Source organism: Sander lucioperca, chromosome 16 (genome assembly GCF_008315115.2).
Source record: "Sander lucioperca isolate FBNREF2018 chromosome 16, SLUC_FBN_1.2, whole genome shotgun sequence".
NCBI lineage: Eukaryota > Metazoa > Chordata > Actinopteri > Perciformes > Percidae > Sander > Sander lucioperca.
Genome location: NC_050188.1, coordinates 29173671 through 29197567, shown reverse-complemented (window position 1 = coordinate 29197567; position 23897 = coordinate 29173671). Strand labels below are relative to the sequence as shown.

General features: G+C 41.7%; 1 protein-coding gene across 1 annotated transcript in view; it reads right to left on the bottom strand.

The window, feature by feature from the left end:
• LOC116035734 (retinoic acid receptor beta) overlaps positions 1-23897 on the bottom strand; it is a 125746-nt gene that overhangs the window by 82450 nt on the left and 19399 nt on the right. The window contains exon 2 of the mRNA XM_031279032.2: positions 23514-23662. Within this exon, the coding sequence (XP_031134892.1) occupies positions 23514-23662 (149 nt within the window). The remainder of the gene's footprint in view (positions 1-23513; positions 23663-23897) is intronic.

The following is a 23897-nucleotide window of genomic DNA, read 5'->3' as shown; positions in this document are numbered from 1 at the left end:
TCCAGTTTCTGTGTTTTAATGTCGAAGATACACTATAAAGCAGTGGTACTCTATTTATGCCCCGCGGATTGAGCCAGGTGGCCCACCGACCATTTTCTACTTCACAATGAAAATAAATTGATTCACACTGGGAATTCCTTTTTTTGTACTTGAAATCTGTACCCATTTTTGTTGTTTTGTTTGAATAATTTAAAAAGGCCTTGAATATGTGGAAATGCCCTTCAGTCTCTCTCGATACAGTATTATTAAGAAGTCACTATTTGTTATATGAGGGTAAGATAGGCTCGCATTGCCAGACCTTCCTCTACAGCGCTGTGGAGGAGGGACTGCCTAGTCCACACATAAATTCTAGGATGGGAGATAAACGTGCTCTGGTTTATTGGCATTTCTTTTAACCAATCACAATCTTCTTGGATGGCGCTAAGCGCCGGAGCGAGCCGCAAAATAGCTTCAGGAAGGAACTTGTTTTGGTGGAACATTTGTGGATATAGGGAGGTGAGCTCTGGAATTAAAATGGCTGTCGAGTGTGTTATGAGAATTTTACTCAAAAAGATTTCGGGAGTAGAATATAATTCGAATAGTAAAAAATGTATACTAATCAAATGCTAAAATTACTATTTGAATGTGAAATTTTTAAATGCATTTGTTTATGTTAGCATATCTCGCTCTTCTCGCCTTGGCCTACCGGCGTGTGAAAATGAAAAGCTGTTGTCACGTGTAATGAACAATAAGTTAGCGGGACTGAGCAACACAAGGCATTGTGGGATCTTAGGGCTAATGTTACGGTAAATACTGGTTAGAGAGGGACTGACAGGATACAATTGGGAATCAAAAGAAGCATGGGAAATACTGTTTTAACAACCTGTTCTCACTCCCAACTTGTAAAATACTGACACTTGGTCAGTGGCTCTGAGCGTCGACACCGATGCAAAAATCACCCTGTCGCTGTAAGATTAAGTAGTATTAAGAGAGACAACGGTAGAGCGTAGTATGAAAGACCGAAATGCTGTGTAAGGTTGGTTGGGGTGGTGGATGGGTCAAACAACACCGGATTTTAACCCAGGAGACCGGGGTTCATGTCCCGTTCTTGCCCCGCGTGTCACTGAAACATACATTTTGTAATCCCACCCAAGCGCGCTTTAAGTACACAAGCGCGCTTTAAGTAAACGCGCTTGGTCGGGACTATTGCCGTCCCTTTAGCGCTATAAGTAAATGCGCTTGGTCGGGACTATTGCCGTCCCTTTAGCGTTGTAAGTAAACGCGCTTGGTCGGGACTATTGCCGTCCCTTTAGCGCTATAAGTAAACACGCTTGGTTGGGACTATTGCCGTCCCTTTTGACGCAGTTATGTTAAGGAAAAGGTCGTGGGTGGGCAGTTCTGTGACACGCGGGAACTACGGGATGGTTGGGTTTGACCCATCCACCACCCCAACCAACCTCCTTATGCGGAAATTTGCCCTTACATACTACTCGCTAAATCCTATCTAACTGCTGCTCTCCCCGGTGCGTTACAGAAACACACTGAAAGACGCCTTTTTCGTCGCATCAGATGCTGACAGCCACTGTCCAAACGTCCTTATTTTACGAGTTCGAATGAGAACGGGTTGGCCTGAGAAGCAGTGGTGCAAGAGTATTCTGATCCTTTACTTAAGTAAAAGTACTAATACCACACTGTAAAAACATACTTACAAGTAAATCCTGCATTGAAATTTTTACTTAAGTAAAAGTATGTAAGTATCATCAGGAAAATGTACTGAAAGTATTAAAAGTAAAAGTATTCAATGCTGGAAAAGGGAAGTGTAAAGGATCCAAACAGTTGTGTGTTTAATGGTCTAATCATTTCAGCTGGACTTGTAGGCCGTTACGTTGTTGGCTAGTTTCATTTAGAATAAAACATCAGATTTGATAAACTACATGTGTTTTGTGTGCAGAAATCTTAATGTGTAAAGTAACTAGTAACTAAAGCTGTCAGAGGAATGTAGTGGAGTAAAAAGAACAATATTTCTAGAAAGTGGCATGAAAAGAACAGACTCAAGTAAAGTACAAGTACCTCAACATTGTACTTCTACTAAATGTACTTATTTAAATTCCACCACTGATGAGTAGTGTAGTAAATGTAGTTAATAGTCTGAATTAGAGCATTAAATCGAATATAATTTCAATATAAAAAAAATAACGAATGAAATTCTAATGGTATCATAGAGGAAGGTTGACAGCTGTACTATGGACACTCGATACTCTGCAGGGTCCTAAACATGTTGAATAGTCCAGGTGCAGATTGTCGCCCAGAAAGATCAACGAAACTAAACTACTTGTGGTAGAAAGCGGCTTTAGCATTAGATCTAGACTGTGTAAACTTCTTCTAAACAGCGGCTGCTGTGGACAAATGCCAAGTGCAGGATAATAACAATACCAACACAACAACTAATAGAATTTCCCTTTACTTTCATGATTCCCTTGAGTCACTTGCTTTAAAGACATCATCATTAATGCAAAGGTTATTAGGCTGTTTTCAGTCCCTAAAAGTCAATCATTTTGAGATTGGCAACATTTTTCAGCCTGTTCTCATGAACCATTTGTTCAAAAAGCTACGAAAAGTAAGCATTCCACGTTGTTTTTTTGTTTCGTTTTTTGCCCGTTCACTACATTGCTGTATAAGAACGCGGCTGGCTGCATAGGAAGGAGGTAGGGGTAGATGGCTGGGTGTTAAAACACAGGACTTTCAAGCCAGGGAGCTTGAGTTCGCTTCCCGGGGAAAACAAAAGAGTTTCACCCAGGAAATGCATGTTGATTGGGAGTGTTTTAATCCAAACCACCATTTTTTTCCTAATCTTTACTAGTCGTTTTAGTGTCTAATCTTAACTTTTGTCGCGGCAAAATGCTCATATTTTGTGGACTAAATTGAACCGTAATCTCTGTTGAAACGAGCGGCAGCTCGCGGTGCTCTGTACCCGGCTCATAGTCACCCATTTTCAGCTAAACACATCTACTATCTGCTGCTGATACGACCGAGCTGTGACGGAGGTCTGTAGCCCACGTTGCGAAGCTCTGTAGCAGCTTAAACAACTAGCAACTGCCGCTCGGCGTCATGGAGCTCGTAGCCAACTGGCGTCAAGTGACCAGCCGGCGGTCTCCTAATTTCATAGGATATCATATGTTTTGGTGTGTATACATTTTCGTACGATATCATACGAACCCGTTTGTGAGAATGCGTTGCATTTTTTTAAGTGTATAAGGCATTCCACGCACAACCCCGTCCTCCATGTGCCTAGAGCTGTAACAATTCCAAATGTTGCTGTACAATTAATTGTCTCAGAAATATTGCAATTAACAATATCATTGTCTCTTTCAGTGAAATTTAAAAAAATATTTATTAGGGCCCGAGCGCCGACAGCGGTGAAGGCCCTATTGAAACTGAAGGAATTATTATTTTCACGGCAAATGAATTGCCTCTTTGAGGGGCTTACATACTCAAAAACTCACCAAAATTGGCGGTTGCATCAAGTCTGGTGAAAATGTACGTATTTTAAGGGTTTTGGGAATAGGCGCAAAAAAATGGCTCGCTAGCTCCCCCTACAAAGGCCCTTGCAGTACGTTTCACATAGACTCACGAAACTTCATATACATATGTAGCATGTCAAGACGTACAAAAAACGTCATTAGAGCCATACCCTAAACCCAACAGGAAGTCCGTCATTTCGAATTGAATGTTCGAAATTAGCGCGATTTTGGCCATTTCCACACGTCGTACTTTAACGAACTCCTCCTCGAGATTTCATCCGATGGACTTCAAATTTGGTATGTACCATCTCAACACCTTAAAGAATAAAAGTTCTTAAAAGAAAAACTTTTCGTCAAACGGTGTGGGCGTGGCAGCCATTCTGAGTGGTTTAGCGATGAACGAGAAAATGGCTGTAACTACAGTGTACATTGTCATATCTGCTTGAAAATTCCAGAGTCCAGGCCTGAGGACATATACAGGCCAATATTGACTTTTGGTCATAGCGCCCTCCCGCTGGCAAAAGGAAATCAGCCTTATATGACAAACATAATCCGATTTACATGAAATTTAGAATGCGTGGTCTACTTGTGATATTGAGCCGCCCCCTATACGTTAACCACGCCCATGTACTCAGGCCATGCCCCCTTGTATGGCTTTTGAACCATTTAAGGTAGAGTCTTGTGTGAGGTATCATTGAACTCGGCAGAGAGTTCCTTTTTGATTAGTGATGGTTTGACCTACCCCCTATGCGTTAGCCACGCCCCTTTTCATAACTAATGACCTGTTCGATGTAGAGTCTTGTGTGAGGTATCATTGAACTCAGCAGAGAGTTCGTTTGTCATGGTTTGGCCCGCCCCCTATGTTTAAGCCACGCCCCCTTTCATAACTGGTGACCCATTTAAGGTAGAGTCTTGTGTGAGGTATCATTGAACTCAGCATAGAGTTCCCTTTTCATTGGTGATGATTTGCCCCGCCCTATCTGATTAAACCACGCCCCTTTAATGGAGTAAACCACGCCTCTTTATTATCATAAAACATTTTTACTAACTGTATCCCCCCTTGTCATTTTTGTTGCTATGAACGTTTATAGGTTCAACTGCCACCAACTAACATACCTTTAGATCAACAGTCCAACCAATAGTCACTTATATACGTAATTACAATTTGGCATATCTAACACAATTAACACTTATCAATAGTCATACCCCTTAAGACCTTAGCTAATGTTAGAAAAATACGGTTAAACAAAGATACCACGATTACACGTAAAAAAAATAATTGACAATTAGACAATTATGTAATTATTACAGGCCTACATGGGCCAAGTTGTTTTTTTGGAAACACAAAACAGCGATAATGTGGTTCACCTGCTGTATCAACTGAAGAAACAGAACAGCAGGACAACAAAGGAACCCGGACTGCACAAAGACCGGCATTGTTACCGTGGCAAACGTGAAACCTCGACAGATAAGGCACAAACAGAGCAGCAGTCAACAGCTACAACGCAGAAAACAAGAGACAGCTCTCTCAGACCCCCACTCTTCTCTTCTGTTCTCCTCCTCTCCACAACCCCCCCTTCCCCCCAATCCCCTGAAACCCAATCAGTGCTTATCTGTCCATCCGAGCACCTGAAGTGCACAGATGGACCAGGAGATACAGTAGAGATTGAAAGGTGAATCAGGGGGAAAGTAGAAGGGAGAGGGCAAAAAAAGAGGAAGAGAACAAGAGGAGGAAGAAGAAAAAAAAAGGAGAGATAGCTTGTGAAAGGCCTGAACAGAGGAGCTGTGTGACTCACCCAACCTGCTCTGAATAGCTGCAGAGACAGAGAACCGGAGAGCAAAGCGAGAGGCATGAAAAGACAACGGGGCAGAGAATGAGGAGGTTTCAGATCACCCAGTCCTCTACTAACAGACGCCCCACTGTGGCCCCTATTCTTCAGGTCGCCGCTCGCCATTCAGCGCTCGTCTTTCGCCCCGGAGTGATCAGAAGCCATCTCTAAGCTCTCTCCCTCTCCGATTGGGAGGCCTCCATTCCTGCTCACTTACACATTAGCACACAGAGTCAGACCTGTTGCTGACATGTCCCATCCAGCACAGCCAGGCCCGGACTCACAGTAACACAAGTGTATAACCAAAGTGAGGAGATTTTGTCAGGCCTTCTTCAGGGTGTTGCGTTCAGGATTTGGTTGTGGGTAAACAGATATATCAAGTGAAACATGTGACAAATAGAGAAGGTTTGAAATGAAGATGCCATGATGCACACTGACTACCAGGAAAGGAATGAGCTCATGTTTGTACGTAATTTGATGTGTTCATCAGCAGCTGAATTCAGGGCAGTGTTTCAGTCAGACAGCACTGGGTTGTCTCGTACTGATTACACACACTGTTTGGTAGGACTTAGTCTATATCGAGATGGTGTAATTTACGGGATTATTCAGGTGCCACCGGAAATTCTGCCGGATGTACCTCATTTCGTCCAGATGTCCGTCACATTCCTCTTTCTTTGTGTTTGCATTCTAAACTCTGGTGGATTTATGAAGACTATGGTTAACTGCTCCTCAGATCTCTGCAGGGTAAATCCACGAGCTAGCTAGACTATCTGTCCAATCAGTTTTCTGTTGCACGACTAAAACTACTTTTGAACGTACACATGTTCCACCAAAACAAGTTCCTTCCTGAGGCTATTTTGCAGAGGCGCCGTGGCTACGTCCAGCGATTGTGATTGGTTTAAAGAAATGCCAATAAACCAGAGAACGTTTTTCTCCCATCCCGGAATGCCGTGTGGACTAGCCAGACCTTCCTGCGCAACGCTGTGGAGGAAGGTCTGGCAATGCGAGACTAGGTGGGAGTTTACGAAAGGGACAAATTTCTGTGGGCAGGACTGGACTTCTCTTTAGTTTCTTTTAAAGCTCCCATATCATAAAAAGGGAGATGTCTTTTTTTGATTTAAAAACAGGTTGAGGTGCTATATAAATATTGTTAAAGTATCAAAACACTTAATGAACAAAGAAATGCCCATACTCAGAAACTGTGACTTTAAACGAGCCGTCAGGACTTCCTTACTGTTGGGATGTCACAACTATTCTATATATATATATATATATATATATATATATATATATATATATATATATGTAGAAAGTGCCGCTACAGCGCTGTTACAGTCATTCCCCGGCTGCAAAGGAGGTGCAGAGACTCTGAGAGCACGGATGCAGAAGACCCGGAAACGCGAACCAATCAGAGCAGACTGGGCTTTTTTTTCGGGAGGAGGGCTTAAAGAGACAGGCGCTCAAATGGAGCGTTTCAGACAGAAGGGGAATACAGGTATATTCAGACAGACAGTACGAGAAAAAGGTGGATGTAATATGTATCACTATTTTGCAAGCACGTTTTTAACACATTCAGATTGTGATTGACCTTATATGGGGATGTTGGTTGCTGGGATGTCCAATGAGAAGTGTGGGCCTGTTTTGTGGCTATGGGTAAAAGGAACGAATGCTGAAGGAAGGACAGTCATTTTTCTGCAGAATTCTGCAGGACTTTTACTTAAAATTTACTTGAGTATTTTTACAGTGTGGTATTAGTATTTTTACTGTAATAAAGGATCTGAATACTTCTTCCACCACTGTCTCCTTTTAACTGGCCATGTACTGATGAGTGAAACAGACAGAGAGAGGCAGTATCACCAGTTGAGCAGCAGATTGCACTGCAGGGGGAGGAGAAGGATGGTGTGGCGTAACAGTGGTATATATTTCCTGTCACACCTCTGCGCCGATGACCCTCTCCGTTTGATTTTTCTCTCTCTATTAGTGCTCGGGCTTCTTTTTATGTTGTACAATGTTGACAAATCACATTATGGAGTGTGTGTTAGCACCGGGGGGAGCTGTATAGATTATGGTGACAGGCAGAGAAAGGGCCCGGCAAATCCATGTCCTCTTTTCGCTCTCTATCTCTGCAGTAAACTGTCAACTCAACTGGGCTCTTCATCATCACCGTCCTGCAACAGCAGCGGACAGCTGGGAGTAAATAAAGATATGGGAAGGCTTATGAGATGTGAGGAGGGTGCTGCTGGGCAAAGCACTGCTGTGTATAAAGGCTGGGGTGTAGTGGGAAATAAACAGGAAGGGTAATTATGAGCAATGAACATTCAGCAAACCATCACCGAGAAATTTGATTTTAGTTTTTTTGTATGTAAATGACAACTAAATATGCACTTTGATTAGACCTACATATAAACTATTTGTATTAAACCCTTAGCAAATATATGTGAGTGCACATCCAAAAACCAGTGTCCACAGGAGCAGAAAAATGCATACAGTACCCAATCTTGTTACCAGATTTTCACTCCTGCATAATGCATTGTTACACCAAAGAGATTATATTTTTAGTCATGCTTTCGTGTTTGTCTGTCTGTTAGTCAGCAGGATATCTGAAAACCAGTGTGCAAAATACTTTCTGACAATCCATGCTGTGCACTTTCAACAACAACATATTAACACCACAATTATTCATCCATTCTCAGCGAGAAATGGTATCAGAAAAAAGAAAATAAGGTTCGTACCCACCCCACACCTGCAAATCTGATCCACAATTATCTCTAAAGCTACATTTTTTTATTTTACCTTTATTATACCAGGGAAAAGAATCACATTGAGATTACAATCTCTTTTACAAGTGAGCCCTGGCAAAGAAGGCAGCACATAAATGATACACTTTAACAGACAACAAATAACAGACAAACAGGGATGGACTGCAAAAATAAATAAGAAATAAAAACAGAACACATTTTCTACATCAACACTACTACGTTTATATATACTATATTTTGAAATGGCGTTTTAATATGAAAACGATCCCCATCCACACTTACACGTATTGCTTACAGGGTGTCCATAAAAAGGGTTATGGGACACCTAACAAAGGAGTTGCATTGAAACTGACTGTTTACAATTCTAAATGAATGCAGCCCAGTTCAGACCAAAGATTCGCGATGAGACAAAACCGTTTAAGAACGTCGCAGAAAGAAGTGTTAGCGGTCTAAACCGGCCCGTCTCAGCTTGACTCAAACCAGCTGATGGCATCGCTGAATCAGCTGGTCGAGTCTCCAGAGGCTGGTTTTAGAACGTAAGGGACATCACCTGTTTCAACAGCCTATAGAGAAGTCATATAAGTCAGGTACAATAAAATTATCCATAATCCATTTTATTTCTGTTACAAACTGTTAACCGAGGCTCAACGTGCACCCGCAAGCATGTACGGTCGAGCGAGCTAGAGAGTGACGAAAAGAGGGAGCGCCGTGAATCAGAGAAATAAAACGTGTTTTCGCTGATTAATCAATTGAAATGTAACTGTAGAAAGCATCTCACTATCACTAACATTATCCAGGTTCATATTTAGACGCAACAAAAAAGACTGAAAGTCGGAAGATAGTAACGGAAGTACAAAGAGTTGTTGCTATGGAGATGATACACCGTCTCGTTGCATTGGTGTAAACTGGCAGTTTCAGAATGCTGCAGACCGACACGTTGCAAGTAGTTACAAGTTTTCTTTGGTCTGAACTGGGCTTTAAAAGAAGAAGGCAACCGGTGCGCGTCGGACGGTCCACACCTCGCCGTCGTCCATTAATACCTGACAATGGACACCTCATTGAACAGTTACCCTTAACATAATGGACCCCTCAATAGGCATTAACCTGCTTACACCAGTGTCCCTTGTCAAATATATTTTTTTTAAGACCATTCATTTATATTTTCATGCATTTCATGTTAAGACCTGTGATGTGCCTTTAAAGTGCCCATATTATGAAAAAATCACTTTTTCTGGGATTTGGGGTGTTATGTTGTGTCTCTGGTGCTTCCACACACATACAAACTTTGAAAAAAATCCACCCATGCTGTTTAGAGTGAGATACGGTTTCTGAATGTGTCCTGCCTTCAGTCTCTGGGTGAGCTGTTCAAAATCGGCATGGCTTGTGACGTCACAAGCCGAAACGAGCAGGCTAACCGCAACCATTAGCTCGTAGCATTAGCATGCTAACGCTATGGCTAACGCTAGCATGCTACCTCGTTCTCAATAGCAAAACACTGCTACAACACACACAAGTTCACCATAATCTACAAAAGAACTACTTACATGTGCGCCCTCATTTAGAAGTCTCCCAGCTAATCCTGCCTTGTAACTGACCAAAGTTGTAGAAACAGCCTTTCTTTTACTCCATAGACATGGAGCTAGCTAGCTGACATGATCTACATCTGAGCTACTGGGCATGTGCAGTGCAATCAAAGATAGTACAGAAGAAGAAAAGAGGTCTCACTCTGTAGCTAAAATAGAGACCAGCTGAAAAGAGGATCTGCAGCAGTGAGAGAGAGCACTGCAGTACAACACAAATATGGTGTTTTTTGAAAATTAAACCATGTAAACCTATTCTGGTACAACCTTAAAATACAATTAGGAACCTGAAAATGAGCATAATATGGCTGCTTTAAAGATAAAAACTCCAGTCTGCATGCAGTATACTTAATTTAAAGCAAGTCTGAAAGTTTACTCTCTACAATATACTGTATGTATCAATGTCATTTTCTGTGTGGAAGGTGGAGCATGCATTCTTTTTGTACATTTATGTCAGGCCCATAGTGTTAGGTAAGCGTTTGCTGGGAACAAAGAAACGCCTTATTAAAAAATATCTGGTTTGTTAAGAAATCCGATTTGTAGGTGAATTTAGGTGAGTTCGTTCATCCGTTTCATCCCTGCCTGTGAGTTTGAGGTGGAAAAACAGAGAGTAGAGAGGGCTGGGAGTTCAGATAGAGAAGTGCTTCGTTTCCAGTGTGAGGATTCTGAATTGTGTTTTATTCAAAGAGGTTATGGTCTCCCACTTGTCAAACCAGTTCCATCAAACTAATCCTGCTGTGTCAACGCCTCAGGACCCAACAAGTGAAAGAGGGAGGGGGAGGAGTGTTCATGGCTCAAAGTTTTGTCTTGGTTCCTAAAGGCCTGTCAGCGCTGAAGACACACGTACAAATTCAAGCCGTCTTTCTTTCTGGACATTTCAGGGCTTATGCAAAACATGTTAAGATGTCATTTAACTAAAGTGTTCTGCATACATTCTATTCCTTAACCTTACCTCCAGTGGTATCATACATATAGGCTTGTTTGTGCGATAGACTACAGACTCTGTACTACATTTAACAATTATTTATTAAACACTAAATATTAAATTTAAATAATAATATATAATTAATAAATTATATCTATCTATATCTATGTGGCTATCTGCCACATGGCGAGTAAATGTTTGTACCAAAAATAGTTCCGTTTTTTCAGTCTTCATTTTGGCGAAGCTGCAGCTACTTTCTGTTGCTCTGCTGTCTGCATGTTTGAGCTTCGCGGGGCGGGCTGACACACGCACGCACACAAACACTGGCGCACACACCAGACGCCAGCCACCACATCACTTCTGGTTACTGATAGCTACCGTTTACCTCAGGCTAATAAATTAGCTAGTAAGTGGCGATTTTTGGCAGCCAGCCTTCCAAAAGATAGAACTATGAAATTAAATGTTAACCGATCATTAACCATTGACCGAAGCAGGAAACGGAGTCTCAGTTCACCTGTCTCTGAGGCTCTGACACATTTTCTGCACTCCGTGTACGCGGACAGCTGTAGGTTTGTACCGGTTAATGTTCTGTGCATTGTCGGACACATGCAGCCACTTTCCTGAAACCGCTTGCGTGTCCACAGCACTGTGGAGGAAGGTCTGGCGAGTCCACACAGCATTCCGGGATGGGAGAAAAACGTGCTCTGGTTTATTGGCATTTCTTTAAACCAATCACAATTGTCTTGGGCGGCGGCGGACGGAGCCACGGTGCCTCTTCAAAATAGCCTCGGGAAGGAAGTTGTTTTGGTGGAAGATGTGTACGTTCAAAAGTTGTTTAAATTTAAAAATCAGATTGGACAGATACCTTGATCTGAACTTGAACTGATCTGAGGAGCAGTTAACCATAGTCCTCATAAATCCACCAGAGTTTACAACACCAACACAAAGAAAACGGAAGGTAATGGACATCCGGCCAAAAAAAAGGACATACGGCGGAATTTCCAGCGGCAACAGAGCAGTCCCGGAAGTGGAAGGTCAACAGTTGCTTATTCACACATCCGGCAGTTACGGATCCACTTCATCATTCATTTGGAGTCTTGTTTGTGTCCCGATGAATGTAAGTACAATATTCAATCTCCTTCTTGCTCTGTTTTTGGCCTCCATCAATTGAACAACTTGTGAAATTCGCCAGCACATTAAAGGCACCAAGCGCATCTTTCAAAGGGGCTTTAAAAATGTATTTTCATGGGAACAATTTTCTGGTTAAAAAATAATCCTATGAAATATGTTGACATTGTGCTCTCTGAGCAGGGATACTGTTACTGGAAAGTTGTTGCTATTGAAATAAGATGACTTTTCACAATTTGTCTTTAGCCCTTTAAGTTTCCTCTTCCGTGAGAAACTCAGATGCACTTGATTGGGAGCGAAACATTAGCTGCAGGAAATGATGCCAAAATATGAGGCTTTACAGGTAGACACATATCTGATAGCCAGTTCCTCATGCTTGGAAAGTAAAATATACCTAGATGGAGTCTAGAATATTATACTTATATTGAATTTTTCCTCATGTTTTCGTCAGTGGAATAAACAGCCGAGCTGGTACAGAAATCATTACAGGAACTTAAATCAGATTCCTTCCTCCTCCAAAGTACCTGGTACAATTGGTGAAGTTTTCATCTGGAGTTTTCAGAAGGACATTGTGAAAGGTGTCAAATGAGCAGGAAGTGTAGGGGTGACTGAATGTGAAGGCTGCCTCAACTTGACTTTGGGTCAACACAGATGAAACTGTCATCTGATGCATATGCATGTGCTTCTGGAGGCCCATATGCCTGCACCCTGTTTTAACAATTCAAATCAGCCTCTGTGCACACAGCAAATCTGTCGAGGCTGACCAACACAAAAACTCAGTCGTAATAGAATCAAACACTGTTAAAAGTGCCACTACCTACTGTATTCATCTTGTTTTTCCTGCTGTTCTTTGTGCCCTTGGTCTCCTGTTAGAATAATATTCAGGTTGACAGACAAAGGGAAAAAAAGTCCATCATCATCTAAAAATGTCAAACATTCTTTAGTTCTAGCTTCTCAATTGTCAAGTTTTGGTGTTTTTTTCTGTTTTATGAATTTGCAAATTGCTAATATTTTACATTTCTATAGTTTAAGAAATGATTATTCAAATAATCATTTAGTCTATAAGATATAAAAAATAATAAATAGGAAGAAAAAAACACTGGCTTGTCTGTCAGCCAAGACAATGACAATGGAATGACAATGGAATGGTGTTTTGTAATGCTGCATTACTTTTTGTGTTTGAGTTAGTGTAACAGAGCACTGACTGATATTCTTCCTTTTTTGACGTTGTTCTTTCTGTACTTAAACTATAGGAAAAACAACGACAAAAAATAAATGAATGAAAAATACACATTATAATTTACCAGATAGCAATCTTGACGCCTTCAAAGGTCTTTTTTTTTGTCCGACCCACAGTCCAAAACCCAAAGACATTCAATTTTTCAATTCAATTCAATTTTATTTATAGTATCAAATCATAACAAGAGTTATCTCGAGACACTTCACAGATAGAGTAGGTCTAGACCACACTCTATAATTTATAAAGCCCCAACAATTCAAGTAGTTCCCCCAAGAGCAAGCATTCAGTGGCGAGGAAAAACATTCGGTTTACAATCACAGAAAACAAAGTAAAGCAGTATTAACATGCAAGGAGCTGGCACCAGAAACTATTTGTGATTTACCTGCTTGACATTGACTTTAATGATTAATCTATATTAGTTAAATTAACTTCTTTTTCTTTTTCAGTAATAGATAATATAGCACCTTTTCCAGAACAAAGTCACAGATGCTTAGCAGACTTTGATAACTTCATTAGCCACAAACCACGACAACAACAATTGTTTCCCACCAATCACTTGTTAGTGTCCCATGGAAAAAAACGTTTCATTGTGTGTGAGCCTTTCAACACATTCTCACTCCCAGCGTGTCAAAAAGTGATGCTTGGTCAAGTGACTTAGGCGTTCGTTTTCTGATGCAAAATGTCTCCTTTAACTTCTAGCCCTTTACCGTATTTTTCTCAGTCGGGACACTTCCTGATGCTCTGGGTCGGCACGTACGTTTAACTGACATGTAGTCTATATCCACGACCTTCCCCTTCCTGTATTGGTCCGTTGCCGCCATAAATTCCGCCATATGTCCTTATTGTTGGCCGGATGTCTATTACCTTCCGCTCTTTGTGTTGTAATTCTAAACTCTGGTGGCTTTATGAGGACTATGGTTAACTGCTCCTCAGATCCAAGGGGGTAAGCGAGCATCTGGAAAGCGTACCTCCTATGGGGAGATTCTAAGGCTAACAAGCCATCAGAGTCTCATTCATTTTGGCATCACTTTGACAGCGAATAACTGTACATCGGAAGCGTTTAAAGACTCTATTTGTCCAGTGTTTATTTCTAAAGAAACACGATAATGTATAAAAGGCTCCATTACCTTGTATTTCACGTTCTGGCCCTGTAGCAGCCGTTTTTGTAAAAATAGGCTAACAATTGTGTCATAACCACGCGACTTTCTGTCGCATAGTAGAGGAATTACCGTATAGTACAGGAGAAGCTCGCAGGCAATCGGGGCGACATGGAGGCATACAGTCAAGGGAGAAGCCCATACAGAGTCCATGAAAGCATCGGAACAAAATATTTCAGCAACGTTTTGATGGATTGGAAATACTTCGGTATCTCTGCTAGATTCGGAATGATTCAGATTTCTCTTGGCACAGCTACCAGAAGACTTTCAGACAGGTTGCTCACGTCACATCTACGTTGTCAAGCTCAGTTTGAGGCTGCGCGGTAACGCTCAGCCATTCCCGGAAAAATGCTTTACTGGCTTTACTGGTCTCCGTCATAGTCTATGTCGATTTCTTGCACTGTCTATGCTCAGATCTCTGCAGGGTAAATCCAGACTATCTGTCCAATCTGAGTTTTCTGTTGCACAACTAAAACAACTTTTGAACGTACACATGTTCCACCATAACAAGTTCCTTCCCAAGGCTATTTTGCAGAGGCACCATACAAAAGACTGACTTCTTCCTCCTTCCATGTTGGATCATTCAGGAAAACAATACAGATACACAGTTGAGGTTATTATTATAGTCCTATAATATCAGGCTGAGCCTGAAAAGGACGTCAGACTGACTGTACCTGTGGTCTTTCACAGACTAATTAGGCTATAGATTTTATTCAGAGCATTTATAGCTGTTTTTATGTCTCCCACATTTCTTCACACATTTGACAGTTAAAATGCTGTGCATCATTTGTAATTGCCGTCTCCTAAAATGTCGCTGGAAGGAACGAGGATGTCCCATTTGGTAAATACATTACCTCTGTCCTCGCATCTGTCTCTGGCATCCCAGCTGGGAGGAAGAGGAAGACACACGAGGGAGGCAGAATGGAAAGCATGGAAAGTCCTTTTTACTATGTAGTTCACTATATTTCCTGTCAGCCATTTTATTTGAGTGCCAATGTAACTGAAGAAAGACGTGTCTGTGGCATGGGTGATTCATAATGGTCCGAATTTTCAATATACTGCTTACAATAGAGGAATGGAAAACACAATTCAGCATTCACCGAAATAAACAAGTCCATTTAAAAAGAATGATGTGCTTTCTAAGAGTGGGTCATTTTAAAATGAACAGATACAAGTGTTGCATGTCTTTAGATATTACCGTACTGATATTGTCTGATGGCTGTATATAAAAAGCATCATGTTTCCTGGCATGAACGTGGATTACTGCCATTTCTGGGAAAACATCCAAACTCTGCATTGTCCCAAATTCACATTAATGATTAGATGTTTCTGTGAGGGCTGAAAACCAACAATGTTTCCACACCCGTTAGTAAAAGAGTGATCTATAGGGCCGGGACTGGCTTTCTGTGCAGTGTGAATTTATTACATTGCAGCTGATGTGCATGCATGTTAATGTGCATGAGGTTTCTTTATCATGTGATTCACACACATCCACATAGCCCCAAACAAAGCGCACGCAAACACACACACACACACACACACACACACACACACACACACACACACACAGTCTGTCTTTGAGTCTATTTGTAGCTTTAACTGGCACATTAACTGGGCAGTAAAAGGCTCTTCTTGCTGGCTAAAGGCCTACAGCTGTACAGCATGCTTGGTTGCATCTACCCAATAGAAGGGGCTTGCCCCTTGTAATGCAGACAACATGCCTTCGCCACGGAGAGAGAAATACAACACATTCCAAAAAAAAAAAACTATAATCCGCTGCTTAATCCTCGTGAGTCAGGACGTCACAAAAATCAAGGCCATTCTGCTGGAACTATTTTTACATCAGCGCTCTGGAGTGAGCAGGTGGATGGAATGAAACCGTATTGTTTTCTCAGAAGCACTTTGTTCACCACCTGCATCTGAAATTAGGGACGTACAATGTGCACATTGTGCCCGGGCCCATATGTGAGCCAGTGATGTGATAATGATTCTTCACTTATCTGTCAGTGTGTTGTGCCTAAACTAAGCTGGGGTCTACATACGTCATACTCCCTTAAAGCTATAGTGCGTCGTTTCTGTCGCCCCCATGAGGAATTCTAAGTAATGACAACAACACTGTCGGCGCAGCCACATGACCCAAGCTTTCACCCCCAGCCCTTCTCCACGCAGTTGCTAGTACCGTTTATCCTGTCAAATCAAGGAGGACACGGAGTAGTTAAAAAAACATGATGGACTCTTTAGAAGAGGTAATTATCTTAAAATGTGTATGCAAAAGAGCGTGTTTCCATCCTCATATGTAAACCAAAGAACATAGCGATCACACAGTTTGGTTATGTTAAGGCACCAAAACTACTTAGTTTAGTTAGAAAAAGATTGTGGTTTGAGTTCATCCACCCATGACCCATCCACCACCTTACGTGGAAATTTGGCCCTTTTATACTTCGTCATCTTACTTTCTGCTTTGCTTCCGTCATAATAACTACAGAGGGCACCGCCATTGTAAATATAAGTTGTGATTGCTGCTTAAAGCTATAGTGCATTAGCCTGGCTCCGCCCTCCTACGTACTTCCGCTCAATTTTCATTTTCCTTCAGTACTACGTCTGGGTTTGCGGTATATTCTTGGGTTTTCTCCGGCCAATCTTTACCAGTCCAATCAGCGAACAGAGGGAGTGGCTGAGAATGATGACGTTGAGGACGTCCGCTAGTTTGAGTTTAGTTCCGTAATGGCGGCGGAGAAAGATGCGAGCAAAGCCATTCGGTCCGTTGTGGCAACGCTGCCGAATATCCAGAAGTTAAAGCCTGAGCAAGAACAATCTTTGCTGAGTTTTGTTGGTGGCCATGATGTTGTGGCCCTCCTCCCCACGGGGTTCGGGAAAAATTAGATTTTCCAGCTCGCTTTGTTAGTGGTGAAGGAGTTGGCTAAGGCGAATGCTAGCGATGCTAAGCGGACGTCATGACTAAACGTTAACGATTGGTTATGGCAGATCCAGAGTGGCTCTGGGCAGATCCAATAGTTTTAAACTTCAACAGAGTACCCGCCTTCAAGGAAGTTAACACTTGTCAATTGAGAGTGGCCAGACTCTCTGTACAAATGAAATGTACCAGAGTCTGGTAGGACCAGGCTAATAGTGTGTAGTTTCTGTCTCCCCCATGAGGAATTCTAAGTAATGCCAACAACACTGTCGGCGCATCCACATGATACAAGCCTTCATCCCCACCCCTCCTCCTCGCAGTTGCTAGTAGTTTATCCCGTAAAATCTAAGAAGACACGGAGGATTAAAAAAACATGGTGGACTCTCTACAGAAGAGGTCATTATCTCGTAATGTTGATGTCCTCTTCGTCTCCAAAGCTAAACGCTGCTGTTGTCCTTCCTCAGCAGTGATGTAAAACGCATCACTACAGCTGCTGCGCGCGAAAGTCACCGGACTACACCATTTAGCAAACATAGCCGTACTGACAAATACAGAGAGAGATCTGTGGAGCTGATAGGTTTCATTAGCTGTGTGTTAGTCTCGCATTCCTCCACAGCGCTGCAGAGGAAGGTCTGGCTAGTCCACACAGCATTCCGGGATGGGAGAAAAACGTGCTCTGGTTTATTGGCATTTCTTTAAACCACTCACAATTGTCATGGCCAGCGCTAAGCGCCGGATGGAGAAACGGTGCCCCTGCAAAATGGCCTTGGGAAGGAACTTGTTTTGGTGGAATATGTGTACATTCAAAAGTTGTTTTAGTCGTGCAACAGAAAACTCAGATTGGACAGATAATCTAGCTAGCTGTCTGGATTTACCCTGCAGAGATCTGAGGAGCAGTTAACCATAGTCCTCATAAATCCACCGCAGTTTAGAATCCCAACACAAAGAAAGAGGAAGTTAACGGACATCTGGCCAAAAAGAGGGACATCTGGCGGAATTTCAGCGGCACCGGAGCAATCCCAGAAGTGGAACTATGTGGAAATAGACTAGCTATGTGTCAGCTCATTTGGCAATGGCTTGAATGTAACAGACGTTCATTAATATGAAATACTGGCACACTATAGCTTTAAATGGATGCCAGAGCAGCGAGGTCAAAGGTCATGACGGACCTTTAAGATGAGGCTTATATTGGCACAAAAGCATCATGGGAGCCCGCCGAGAACTTAGTTTGACCCGGAGCATAGTGAGTGAGCTGATCACCACCTCCCTCTGGGCCAAAAGCTCCAAAGGATTCCTGACATACCACTGCTTCAATTACAGCGGCTGGGAGGAGAGAGGACATGACAGTGCAGTCTGGCTGCATGGGAGCCATAATGGAATGTAACTGAGTAAATTTACTCAAGTACTGTACTCAAGTATAAATGTTGAGGTACTTGTACTTTACTTGAGTCTTTTCTTTTCATGCCACTTTCTACTTCTACTCCGCTACCTTTCAGAGAGAAATATTGTACTTTTTACTCCACTACATTCATCTGACAGCTGTAGTTACTAGTTACTTTACACATTAAGATTTTTGCACACAAAACACATACACGTAGTTTATAGAAATGCCATCTTTTATTATAAATGAAACTACCCAGCAATATAAAGGCCTACAAGTATAGCTGAAATGATTAGCCAATTAAACACTTAGTTAATTGACAGAACTGTTTGGATCGTTTCCAGTTTCTAAAATGTGAGGATTTTTCTGAATTGAGTACTTTTACTTTTAATACTTTAATTTCCCTTATGATACTTCCACATTTTTACTAAAGTCACATTTTCAATGCAGAACTTTTACTTGTAACAGAGTATTTTTACAGTGTGGTATTAGTACTTTTTTTTAAGTAAAGGATCTGAATACTTCTTCCGCCACTGCATGAGAGAAAACAGCATTGCCTGGGAAGAAATCATAAAGGCTGTCTGCAAGGAATACATGTGCACTTCTCCATGTGGGTATTACTGTAATCCATTACTGCTCCCACTAAGTAATGTAAAGTTTACATTTTTTAATTTTCAGCTGTTTTACATAGAAAACGTTGAATTGCTTTTAAAGGTACAGCAGCCTATTCACTGACTAGGCTAGTGAGTATTGTTTATATGTCTATGTGCATGTGGGCGTGAGCTGTTGCCTAGCAACAGCTGCTGTACTGTAAGTGGGAGAAGACAGACAAGTGCTGGCAGAGCAGATGTTGGAAGGAATTTCTAAAAGTAGAACATTTGAGAATAGCAGACTGAGACTGAGGACGAACTGTCATGTCTTAAAGGAACAGTTCACACAAAATTACTAAAAAACACATTTTCTCACCCTCTTTGTTCTTTATCCCCGCAGTTACTGTAGTTTGACTTTGCTATTATTTGTATTTTTTTTTCTGCAGCTAAAACAATACAACTGAGGCAAAGAGTTGTGTTGCAAAGACAGAGTTGTGTTGCTCAAAGCATTCAAAAGCCAGCGAAAAATAAAAACCAAACATATCCACATGGCTAATTACCCTTACAGGTATGTAGGAAAATATGTTTCTTTTGTATATAGATAGATAACTCAAATCAAACGTCGCCTTGGGTCTCAACCCAGAGCGTCAAAAAGTGGCGCCAAGGGGTCCTGACCAAGCGCATTGGAATATGACGCTAAAGGGGAACCCAAAGCGTACAAAGTGACGCCCAGGGGTCCTGACTAGGGTTGGGTCCAAAATTCTGTACTTTTTTGGGTACCGACCGAATTATGTCAGTACTATTGAAGACCGATTCACGTTAAATCAAACCGTGCCAAATTTTGGTACCGGAGCTCAGACTGGAGGTTGTGAGGCAAGGCAACTTTATTTTTATAGCACATTTCAGCAACATGGCAATTCAAAGTGCTTTACATAAAACATTAAAGAGCAATTAAAAATGGCCATGGCAAGCCAAACAGGCTTAAATAGAATAATATACAACTACAAGAATAAAAGTCACAGTGAGTAAGAAATTATTTTAATGAAATAGGTTCCATTTATACACATTGTGAAAAGGCTGCCTTTCTCCCTTTGTACTAGTCTCTGTTCCTAAAATTAATTCAGCGTAATGTTTTAGTTTAATGTTTTAGTTAAGTTGCTACTTTATAATTTGACATAGGCCTGTTTAGTGGGTTTATGGGTTCATAGTGTTTTTGCTATGGTTCTGCCTGTGATGTGGGGGGTAGATCAGCTGCTCACCAGCTTAATCAAGGCAAGTGCATGCAGGTATGCCTGATTAGGTCCTCTCAGCAGGGAGGGGTTGAGAACTCCTAAGTTGTACAACAATGGGTAAGATAGTTCTGCAGCAAATTACATTTTTTTATTATGTGGGGTGCTTATTGTTGTGAGTGCATATATATGTATAAATAGTAATGTCAGCAGTAACTGTTCTATCTAAATGTAATGGTATTTTCTGATACAGAGTGTTAAGGTTTCAGTTCAGCTCCCCCTTTAATCACCGGTGCAGGTGGTAGGGTCCAATTAGCTGAGGCTGAGAAGTTAAAAGTGCCTTCAGAACAAGGGGGTAAGTGAACGTCTGGAAAGCGTATGTCCTATGGCGCCATTTTGATGCTACCTAGCGCTCACCAAGGGGGTAAGCCTCTCCCCGGAATGCGTAGCTCCTATGGCGCCATTGACTGCCATTCATTTTGGCGCCACATTGGCAGTGAATAACTTTACATCTGAAGCGTTTAAAGACTCTATTTGTCCATTGTTTATTTCTAAAGAAACACGACAAGGTATAAAAGGCTCCATTACCTTGTATCTCACGTAATGGCTCCGTAGTATACGTTTTTGTAAAAATAGGCTAACGATTGTTTCATAACCACGCGACTTACTGTCGCACAGTAGAGGAATTACCGTATAGTACAGGAGAAGCTCGCAGGCAGTTTCAACTTACATTCGCTGTTTAAGTTTAATTACTAATGTTAACTAGCATTTTAGTTAGCAATAATTAGCCTGTGTCTATGTTATCTCCTTACATATACCTACGCTCTCCGTCTCTGCAAGATTGGGAATGATTGAGATTTCTCTTGGCACAGCTACCAGAAGACTTACAACTTTCAGCCAGGTTGCTCACGTCACATTTATGTCTTCAAGCTCAGTTGGAGGCTGCTCAGTAACGCTCAGCCATCACCGGAAAAGTGCTTCTAATATCCTTCACTGGTCTCCGTCCAGAGCAACGGGATCGGTTGGTCCAGTTTATATACTGTCTATGGCGCTCACCCGCCGTTAGCATTCCATTGACTGCCATTCATTTTGACGTCACTTTGACAGCGAATAACTTTACATCTGAAGCGTTTAAAGACTTTGTTTGTCCATTTATTTCTTAAGAAACACGACAATGTATAAAAGGCTCCATTACCTTGTATCTCACGTTATGGCTCCGTAGCAGACGTTTTTGTAAAAATAGGCTAACGATTGTGTCATAACCCCGCGACTTACTGTTGCACAGTAGAGGAATTACCGTATAGTACAGGAGAAGCTCGCAGGCAGTTTCAACTTACATTCGCTGTTTAAGTTTAATTACTAATGTTAACTAGCATTTTAGTTAGCAATAATTAGCCTGTGCCTATGTTATCTCCTTACATATACCTACGCTCTCCGTCTCTGCAAGATTGGGAATGATTGAGATTTCTCTTGGCACAGCTACCAGAAGACTTACAACTTTCAGCCAGGTTGCTCACGTCACATTTATGTCTTCAAGCTCAGTTGGAGGCTGCTCAGTAACGCTCAGCCATCACCGGAAAAGTGCTTCTAATATCCTTCACTGGTCTCCGTCCAGAGCAACGGGATCGGTTGGTCCAGTTTATATACTGTCTATGGCGCTCACCCGCCGTTAGCATTCCATTGACTGCCATTCATTTTGACGTCACTTTGACAGCGAATAACTTTACATCTGAAGCGTTTAAAGACTTTGTTTGTCCATTTATTTCTTAAGAAACACGACAATGTATAAAAGGCTCCATTACCTTGTATCTCACGTTATGGCTCCGTAGCAGACGTTTTTGTAAAAATAGGCTAACGATTGTGTCATAACCCCGCGACTTACTGTCGCACAGTAGAGGAATTACCGTATAGTACAGGAGAAGCTCGCAGGCAGTTTCAACTTACATTCGCTGTTTAAGTTTAATTACTAATGTTAACTAGCATTTTAGTTAGCAATAATTAGCCTGTGCCTATGTTATCTCCTTACATATACCTACGCTCTCCGTCTCTGCAAGATTGGGAATGATTGAGATTTCTCTTGGCACAGCTACCAGAAGACTTACAACTTTCAGCCAGGTTGCTCACGTCACATTTATGTCTTCAAGCTCAGTTGGAGGCTGCTCAGTAACGCTCAGCCATCACCGGAAAAGTGCTTCTAATATCCTTCACTGGTCTCCGTCCAGAGCAACGGGATCGGTTGGTCCAGTTTATATACTGTCTATGGCGCTCACCCGCCGTTAGCATTCCATTGACTGCCATTCATTTTGACGTCACTTTGACAGCGAATAACTTTACATCTGAAGCGTTTAAAGACTTTGTTTGTCCATTTATTTCTTAAGAAACACGACAATGTATAAAAGGCTCCATTACCTTGTATCTCACGTTATGGCTCCGTAGCAGACGTTTTTGTAAAAATAGGCTAACGATTGTGTCATAACCCCGCGACTTACTGTCGCATAGTAGAGGAATTACCATATAGTACATGAAAAGCTTGCAGGCAGTTTCGACTTACATTAGCTGTTTAAGTTTAATTACTAACGTTAACTAGCATTTTAGTTAGCAATAATTAGCTGCTAAGAGTTATCTTCTTACATATACCTACGCTCTCCGTCTCTGCAAGATTGTGAATGATTGAGATTTCTCTTGGCACAGCTACCAGAAGACTTACAACTTTCAGACAGGTTGCTCATGTCACATTTACGTCGTCTCTCTCAGTTGGAGGCTGCGCAGTAACGCTCAGCGCTCACCGGAAAAGTGTTTCTAATATCCTTCACTGGTCTCCGTCCAGAGCACAGTTTTTTACACGTATCAAGCTTCCTGTCGGCTTCTTAAAATGCCTTTTTCAGGCGCCCAAACACTTCATCAAGGTGGTGTGACACACATACAATTCCTTGTATCTGAAAACATACTTGGCAATAAACAATTTTCTGAAATGCAATAACAAAAGTAGAAAGTACAAAGCAAGGATTTCCTTCAAAGGTCGGAAATGTACTTCACAAAAGGCCTCCAGAAAAAAATAAAATAGGTCAACATATAATTCAGACTGCGTTAAATCTTGATGATCGGATCAGTTTCTCAATTTGGTATCAAAAAGTATGAAGAAACCTTGAAAATAAAGGTCAGCTCTACACTCTCACCTCAGTGTCTAATAATAACTACTCAGGTTGAAAATGCCCCTTTGTGTCAGCACCACAGAGAGAAAACACATAGTGTTACAGTCTGAGGAGGTACGGGAGTCCTACCTTGCAGCCCTCACAAGCACTGACACCATAGTGGTAACCAGAGGACTTGTCCTGGCAGACGAAGCAGGGCTTGTAGATTCTAGGAGGGGCCGGCGGGGACGGCGGGCTGGGGACCAGCTCCTCAGAACTAGTGCTCTGTGTTTCAATGGCTGCAGGAAATGCAAACAAGAGAAGAAAGAAGATGAAGAGGCTTGGTTTCAAATGACTGACCGATGCAATTAGACATGGTAATAGACACTGGTAATAGAAAAAAAACACATTTAAATATATAACAAAATGTGTTCCTAAATATTTTAAAGCCCCAGAAAACCCTCCTTTGGTATCAGGAGGTTGAGTTTAGCCATTCTAGCAGTTTCAGGGATGGTAATGGTCAGTAAAGGCGCT